Here is an 8651-nt window from a genome sequence, read left to right as displayed (position 1 = left end):
CTGTGTTTAGCCCCTTGTGGGTAGTAAAGAAATAGAAATAGGTATTTCGTCTGCCGCTACGTTCTGAGTTCAAATCCCGCCGAGGTCGACTTTGCCTTTCATCCTTTCGGAGTCAATAAATTAAGTACCAGTTACGCACTGGGATCGATACAATCGACTTAATGCGTTTGTCTGTCCTTGTTTATCCCCTCTGTGTTTAGCCCCTTGTGGGTAGTAAATAAATAGGTATTCTGTCTGTCTTTACGTTCTGAGTTCAAATTACGCCGAGGTCGACTACGCCTTTCATCCTTTCGGGGTCAACAAAATTAGTACCAGTTGAGCAATAGAGTCGATATAGCCCACTGAGCACCTGCCCCTGAAATAACTGACCTTGTGCCAAAATTTGAAATCAGTATTACATATGACTTTAGGGTAGCCAGCTGGCAGAATCGTTTGCACACCGGACATGATGCTTTGCGGCATTTCGTCCGTCTTTACGCTCTGTGTTTAAATTCCACCGAGGCCGACTTTACCTTTCATCCTTTCAGGGCCAAGAGAATATGTACTAACTGATCAGTGGGATCGATGTAATCCCCTTGCTCACTCAAAGGAAATTGCTGGCCTTGTGCCAAAATCTGAAACCAGTGTTGCATAAAACTTTGTCGTTAGGTTTATATATCTGGGCTTGCTGCAATAGTTAGTCTTAGACTTAAATTACTGATGGCATTGACAAGGGACTGATCCACTTAAAGTATGACGACGAACGTATGTAAATTACAGCCAACCCATCAGCTCTCAATACGGTAATGTCTACTGTAATAAATTTCCTCTCTACTGTGTCATATATGTATTATAAGACAAGGCATAAATAATAGCCGTTACATATTTTTCTTTATTGTAGTAAATTTGACTTCCAGCTGTTTCCAGTAATCATTATAGGTTGGTTATTGATAGGTTTACTCAATCAGCCCATTGATTAGTTGAGAAGAATTGAACGACCTAAAAAGATTAATGCTACTTTCGTCAGTCATTTCGGGTTAGAACCAAAGAGAACACTGAAGGAACGGTACAGGTATTTGGTGTTCTGCTTGATTCTAACTTGAAATGTATCTGACGAAAGTTGCATTAATTTTCTAGGTCGATCAATTCTTCTCAACTGATTGAGTAAACTTATCCATAACCAACCTATAATGACGACTGGAAACAGCTGGAATTCGAATTTACTACAATAAAGATAAATATGTAATGGCTATTATTTATGCCTTGTCTTGTATACTTGTATATCACTCTGTAAAAGCCAGTATAACTAGAACACAACCATGGATTTACAATACAGAATGGTGATGAAGTACAACCACGTATCCTGCCACAAGATTATGCGAAATTCTTCACTAATCTAAACAATATTGTTAGCCTGGTGTTCTAGCAGAGAGATTATAAAGTATTTTGCCCAGATTGATAATCCCTCACTAATAACTCTGTTATGTCTGTGTGTATGTGTGTGTGTGCGTGCGTGTGCGTGCGCGCGCGCGCGCGCGTGTGTGTGTGTGTGTGTGTGTGGTAAAAAGCTTACCTCCCAACCACATGGTTCCGGGTTAAGTCCCACTGCGTGGCACCTTGGGCAAGTGTCTTCTACTATAGCTTCGGGCTGACTAAAGTCTTGTGAGTGGATTTTGGTAGGCGGAAACTGAAGAAAGCTCATCGTATATATAGATAGATAGATAGATAGATAGATAGATAGATAGATAGATAGATAGATATAGATATTTCTGTGTGTCTTTGTTCGTCCCTTCCCCACCTCTTGACAAACGATGTTGGTGTGTTTACGTCACCGTATTGTAACGGTTCAGGAAAAGAGACCGATAGAATAAGTATCAGGTTTAAAAAGGTTAGTCGTAGGGTCGATTTGTTCGACTAAGAACCCTTTAAGGTGGCACCCCAGCATGGCCGCAGTCAAATGACTGAAGCAAGTAAAAGATTTTAAAAATAAAAGAAATCCATGGACAGAAACATGGATGCGAGTTGGCAGACTGGCAAGAGTGTCGGGAAAAGAATGCCATAAAGAACTTTCTCTGGCTCTTGACTGAGTTGAAATACGACCGGGATCAAATTCGTCTTTCCTCTTTCGAAGTCGATAGAATAAAGTACCAGCTAAGTACTGTGCTCACACTCAGCGTTGCTGATCTTGTACCTGAATCAGAATTATTGAATCTAAATTAGTCTAAAGCAAGCGCCAGCAGAATCGCTACAGCGTCGGAGAAAATACCTTGCGTGTTTCTTCCGGCTCTTTAAGTTCTGAGTTCAAATTCTTCCGAGGTCAACTTTGCCTTTCATCTTTACGGGTTCGATAGATTGAAGAATCAGCGAAGTACTGGGGTTGATTTTATCGTTTAATGCCCTCCCCTCAAAAATTACTAGCCCTTTACCTAAACCAGAAACAGTTATGAAAGCCTATGCCTCGGACCTTCCCAAGGACGAAGAAGACTATTAACGTGTCGTGGTATTTACCTTTAAACAAGATAACTCTTGAACCTGAAAATAAAACAGATGAAAGAGAATATAGGCTGCATGTCAAATTGCGAGAAGTAACAGCCAGATATGCTTCACACATTTAAAAGAAAGACTCTTTAGATCAGGGGTTCTCAACCATTTTCTTTTATCTATAAACCCCTTTGATTTCTATTTTATTCTGGTGAACCCCTCATAGCCATTCAATGTTTAAAAACTAGTTTTATAGAAACCTCTTTCAAAATTCCTATTTTGCTATTCACACAGGAACTTGTGTCGGTTGAACTATGTAAAATGCTAGAGAAAGAAACCTAGCTGCTTCTTGCAATGTTTGTTCTTTCTCGAGCCCCCCCCCCCCCCCGCTCATTAGGGCCGGTTTCCCGGTTTCCTTGGCGTATAGGTTCCCCACCTGAACGGGACGCCGGTCCGTCGCCGGTGAGCTGCAAGATGCAGAAGGAAGGAGTGACAGAAAGTTGTGGCGAAAGAGTCAGCAGAGGTTCGCCAATACCTTCTGTCGGAGTCGCGTGGAGCTCAGGTATTTCGCTCATAAACATACACATCGCCCGGTCTGAGATTCGAGCCCGCGATCCCTCGATCGCGAGTCCACTGCTCTAACCACTAGGCCATGTGCCTTCACTAATAAATGTTCCTTCTCGAGCCATGCCAGGCTCATAAGGGTCGGTTTCCCGGTTTCAGTGGCGTAGAAATTCCCCACCTGGGCGGGACGCCAGTTCACCGCAGGATTACTCATTTTTGCCAGCCGAGTGGTGAAATGAAGTGTTTTGCTCAAGAACACAACGCATCGCCCGATCCAGGATCGAACCCACAACCTTACGATCATGAGTTCAATACCTTAACCACTAAGCCATGTGCCTCCACGTTTCTTGCAATACATACCAATATATACATCTAAAACAAAATTTGTTCAGAAGCCCTTCAAATGTAATTGTGGATTGCCAATTTACTATTTTGTTGCGTGGACCCATAAAAATCTTCTTTGGACCCTCAGGGACAATATGGACCACGGTTGAGAACTACTGCTTTAGATAATTCTGTCCTACATACCCCAAAACAAAGGTTAAAGCCACGAACAGTTGTGTAGCATGGCTAACTACGCCCGGGGAAATGTAAGAATAGGGGATAGGGCAAAGGGCATGTTATACTTCAGCTATTATTATTTCTTTTTAAATGTTACGACCCTAAAGATTCTGCATCGAGAGCAACCACCGATATGGCAATGTTCAGGCCACGTCACTGACCAGCAAAGGGAAGGCGTTTAACGAAAGGTCTCTTCCGGTAGCTTTCACCTAGGGTTAAACAACAAAAACAGTAATCGTTCTTTCAGAGTTTCGTCTACTTCTATCAACAGACAAAGAATGAAAGCAAAAGTCGAGATCGAAAGAGTTTCCACTCAGAACAGAGCGCCGTAACAAATGTCGCTAGGGTATTTTGACGGAGGTGCTAAGGTTCTGCCAGAAGGGGACAAAATTTATGAATCATCAAATAAAACGCAAAATTTTTTTTTCCTAATTTTATATTCCACAAGACAGCTTAGACCTCATTTCTTTCAGATGCAAATGTTAAAAGTAATTTTTTAGTATAAACTAATAAAAAATTGTGTGTCTATGGCGTAGAATTCGGCTCAGTAGTGATTTTTTTTCGCTATTTGTCCTTCAGCTGTCGCTTCTTCACTAGCGTCACCTTCAGACATTTCTTCTTCATTTTCATTCACTGTTTTAGTTCTTCGTTCGTCGGCTTTCACATCTTCTTTTCCGTCACCTTCAGTCTTTTCTTCTTCATTTTCGTTAACTGAATGTTTTTTCTTATTTTTTTTTTTTGGTTCCTTTGCATCATTTCTTCGTTCGTCAGCTTTCTCTTCTTCTTTTCCGTCACCTTCAGTCTCTTCTTCATCATTTTCATTCTCTTTTTCACTTCTTCGTTCGTCAGCTTTCTCTTCTTCTTTTCCGTCACCTTCAGTCTCTTCTTCTTCATTTTCATTCTCTTTTTCACTTCTTCTTTCGTCGGCTTTCTCTCCTTCACTAGCGTCACCTTCAGTCTTTTCTTCTTCATTTTCATTCACTCCTTCACTTCTTCTTTCGTCAGCTTTCTCTTCTTCTTTTCCGTCATCTTCAGGCTCTCTTCATCATTTTCATTCTTTTTTCACTTCTTCTTTCGTCGGCTTCTCTTCTTCTTTTCCGTCACCTTCAGTCTCTTCTTCTTCATTTTCATTCACTCCTTCACTTCTTCGTTCGCCAGCTTTCTCTTCTGCTTTTCCGTCACCTTCAGTCTCTTCTTCATCATTTTCATTCACTCCTTCACTTCTTCGTTCGCCCGCTTTCTCTTCTGCTTTTCCGTCACCTTCAGTCTCTTCTTCTTCATTTTCATTCATTCATTCACTCCTTCACTTCTTCGTGCCGGCTTTCTCTTCTTCTTTTCCGTCACCTTCAGTCTCTTCTTCATCATTTTCATTCTCTTTTTCACTTCTTCTTTCGTCGGCTTTCTCTTCTTCTTTTCCGTCACTTCAGTCATTCTCTTCTTCATCATTTTCATTCACTCCTTCACTTCTTCGTTCGTCAGCTTCTCTTCTTCTTTTCCGTCATCTTCAGGTCAGGCTCTTCTTCATCATTTTCATTCTCTTTTTCACTTCTTCTTTCGTCGGCTTTCTCTTCTTCTTTTCCGTCACCTTCAGTCTCTTCTTCATCATTTTCATTCACTCCTTCACTTCTTCGTTCGTCGGCTTTCTCTTCTGCTTTTCCGTCACCTTCAGTCTCTTCTTCTTCATTTTCATTCACTCCTTCACTTCTTCGTTCGCCGGCTTTCTCTTCTTCTTTTCCGTCACCTTCAGTCTCTTCTTCTTCATTTTCATTCACTCCTTCACTTCTTCGTTCGCCGGCTTTCTCTTCTTCTTTTCCGTCACCTTCAGTCTCTTCTTCATCATTTTCATTCACTTTTTCACTTCTTCGATCGTCAGCTTTTTCTTCTTCTTTTCCGTCACCTTCAGTCTCTTCTTCTTCAATTTCATTCTCTTTTTCACTTTTTCTTTCGTCGGCTTTCTCTTCTTCTTTTCCGTCACCTCCAATCTCTTCTTCTTCATTTTCATTCTCTTTTTCACTTTTTCTTTCGTCGGCTTTCTCTTCTTCACTAGCGTCACGTTCAGTCTTTTCTTCGTCATTTTCATTCACTCCTTCACTTCTTCGTTCGTCGGCTTTCTCTTCTTCTTTTCCGTCACCTTCAGTCACTTCTTCTTGATTTTCATTCACTTCTTCACTTCTTCGATCGTCGGCTTTCTCTCTTCTTCACAGCGTCACGTTCAGCACCAGTCTTTCTTCGTCATTTTCATTCACTCCTTCACTTCTTCGTTCGTCGGCTTTCTCTTCTTCTTTTCCGTCACCTTCAGTCACTTCTTCTTCATTTTCATTCACTCCTTCACTTCTTCGATCGTCGGCTTTCTCTTCTTCACTAGCGTCACCTTCCTTTTTTTCTTCTTAATTTTCGTTCAATGAACGCTTTCTTTTATACTTTGGTGATTCCTCTCTGCTTCACTTCATTCCTCGGTTTTCGCTTCTTCACTTATCTCGTTTGTATCATTCGCAACACCATTTTTGTCTTTTTCGTCTGTTTCACATTCTGTAAGATATTATTAACATAATGTATAAAGATAGATAGATAGACAGACAGACAGATAGATAGATAGATAGATAGATAGATAGATAGATAGATAGATGATAGATAGAGATAAATAAAATAGATAGATAGATAGATAGATAGATAGATAGATAGATAGATAGAATAGATAGATAGATAGATGGATAGATGGGTGGATGGATGGATGGATTGATAGATAGATAGATAAGTTTCTTTATTGGCCACACAGGGCTGCACGCAGATGGGACAAGTTACAAGGTAGAGCTTTTCTTTTTGGGGGAGAAAAAAAAGGTGGCGTAGGTTTTTCGATCAAAAGGGATCGTAAAAGGAAAAAAAGAACAAAAAAAGAAGAAAAGAAAAAAAGGAAAAGAAAAAAAAAGCGGAAAAAAGAAAGAAAAATGAAAAAAGAAGAAAGAGAAAAAAGGGGGAGAGGAAAAAAAAACGATCAATGGATCGTGTATCACAGTGTCATGATGTTTGGTGTAAGGGGAAAGCAAGTAAGGTTTATCCGTGGGAAGAAAAGCCTACGAAAAAGACCACGGTAACCTTGGTCAATATTGTTATATGTTACCACACATTGGTTGCAAGTGGGTAACCCTCTGTTTTCAATTTCTGGGTTCATAGGATTATGCTCAAGGTGGCTTCGTCATTCATTCGTGCCATCCTTGCTACATTCACCTATCTTTTTTTAAAACGTTCGCTAGACAAAACTTGCCTCTCTACTCTCACTTTCCTTTTCAAGTGGTACTTGAAGAAGTTGATGAGAGATTGACCAGAGAGGAAAGTGTTTGTCTCCAATCCTTTTAGGCGCGTCCACCAGATACATTCTTTCGCCATAGCCACAAGTATGATAAAAATAGCTCTTCCTTCCCGTTTGAAGGAAGGAGGCGTGACGATATTAACGATAGACTCGGCTGATAAACCGACACGTCCCACACGTGACAGCAGTTGTTCGACATAAGCCCACAGGTCGGAAATTGTTGGACACTGCACGAGTGCGTGCAGAACGGTTTCGTCGCTCTGACCGCATCTCGGGCAGGTCGGCCCCGTGTTTCTCGAGCCGTGTCTGTAGAGCTTATCCCGAACGGGTAGCGCTTCTCGGTAGCACTGCCAGGCCAGGAATCTCTGGAAGTTGTCCTTGGGCCCTGGCCCGAAAGTCGACCCGAACAGGCGGGTCAGGTATTCCTCGTCGACGTCCAGGTTCGCCCCGAGCTCGTCGTCGTACCTCCCCTCCACTAATCCCCTATAGAATGCTTTGGTTGTGTTGAAGTCACTCAAGATAGACGGACGGATAGATAGATAGATAGATAGATAGATAGATAGATAGATAGATAGATAGATAGATAGATAGATAGATAGATAGATAGATAGAGATAGATAGATAGATAGATAGATAGACCGACGGACGGATGAATGGATGGACAGTCGGACGGACGGACGGATGAATGGACAGACGGGCGGACGGACGGATGGGTGGATGGATAGATAGATTATTGAAGGATTGGTTCATTAATCGATTTACAATCAGAGAGACAGACGTTGTAACAATTCACTAGTTATTGAAACGGTCGTAACTGGTTGGTAAATGTAATACCGCCTTCTTTATTCTTTTCACTGTTTTATTTTATACTAGGAAACTGGCCCCTATGAGTCACTATGACTTGAGAAGGCAATTTTACTGTTACCTTGTTCTAATCATTCACCAAAGAAACATTACAATTTTGATTGTTCAATTAGAAGATTATGATTACACATACCACTGGCCCGTTCAGTCCACATAATATCAAATGTTCAGCATTACATATATCTATTATAGAAAGATGGAGAAAAGTTCTAACATTGCCAGTAGGATTTGAGTTCAGAGTTCAAACCCAACAGAGGTAGACTTAAACATTACCTTTTATTATGGTTGATGAGCTAAACACCAGGTAATGTATTGGGGGAAATGAACAATTTCATGACTATTTCCTTCCTTAATGACTTTGTAAATTGACCAATAAATATTTGGAGCAAAATCTAGTAACATTTTCTCTCGGTGACATATGGCACTTCAAAAAACATATTGGCTGTTTTTGAAAAGAAACAAAATGATTTAGGCGTTAATTGATAGTCATCTCTCTGTAATGTTGGGCCACAGAGGATAAATGTGGCTTCAGTTTCAATCCTTCATTGGGTTAAATTCAATGAAGCTTTCTGTTTCTACAGGATGGGATTATAAAGCAAAAATACAATTCAAAAGTCATCTACAAGTTGAAATTCTCGTTATGTTTATTGAAAGAGCGAAATACATATTTTACATTCGATATCAAATCACTATAATTAGTTTTCTATATGTTGTCTTCCAGCAAGATAAAAAGAACACAACTCCATCATATAATTATTCAGAAAAAATTATTCTGCTTTATTTTTAGCCATGAATCTTCTGTGTATTATCCGTGTATAATTAAACACATACATGCAACTTTTAAGCAATAGCCTACGTGCCACGAACGTTGGTTTTAGTCTAGTACAAGTAATAA

The 8651-nt window shown here is 40.4% G+C and overlaps 1 protein-coding gene across 1 annotated transcript; it reads right to left on the bottom strand.

Annotated features, from left to right (window-relative positions):
- Positions 1 to 4129: 4129 nt before the first annotated feature.
- LOC115215776 (cilia- and flagella-associated protein 251-like) lies at positions 4130 to 4876 on the bottom strand. Its single transcript, XM_029785075.1, has 2 exons — positions 4690 to 4876; positions 4130 to 4623 (listed from the first exon to the last, which is right to left on the bottom strand). The coding sequence occupies exons 1-2, from the start codon at positions 4874 to 4876 to the stop codon at positions 4130 to 4132; spliced, it is 681 nt and encodes a 226-aa protein (XP_029640935.1).
- Positions 4877 to 8651: the final 3775 nt, after the last annotated feature.

Source organism: Octopus sinensis, linkage group LG9 (assembly GCF_006345805.1).
Source record: "Octopus sinensis linkage group LG9, ASM634580v1, whole genome shotgun sequence".
Taxonomy (NCBI): domain Eukaryota; kingdom Metazoa; phylum Mollusca; class Cephalopoda; order Octopoda; family Octopodidae; genus Octopus; species Octopus sinensis.
Note: the sequence above shows the minus strand (reverse complement) of the source record. Positions and strands in the feature narration are given on the sequence as shown.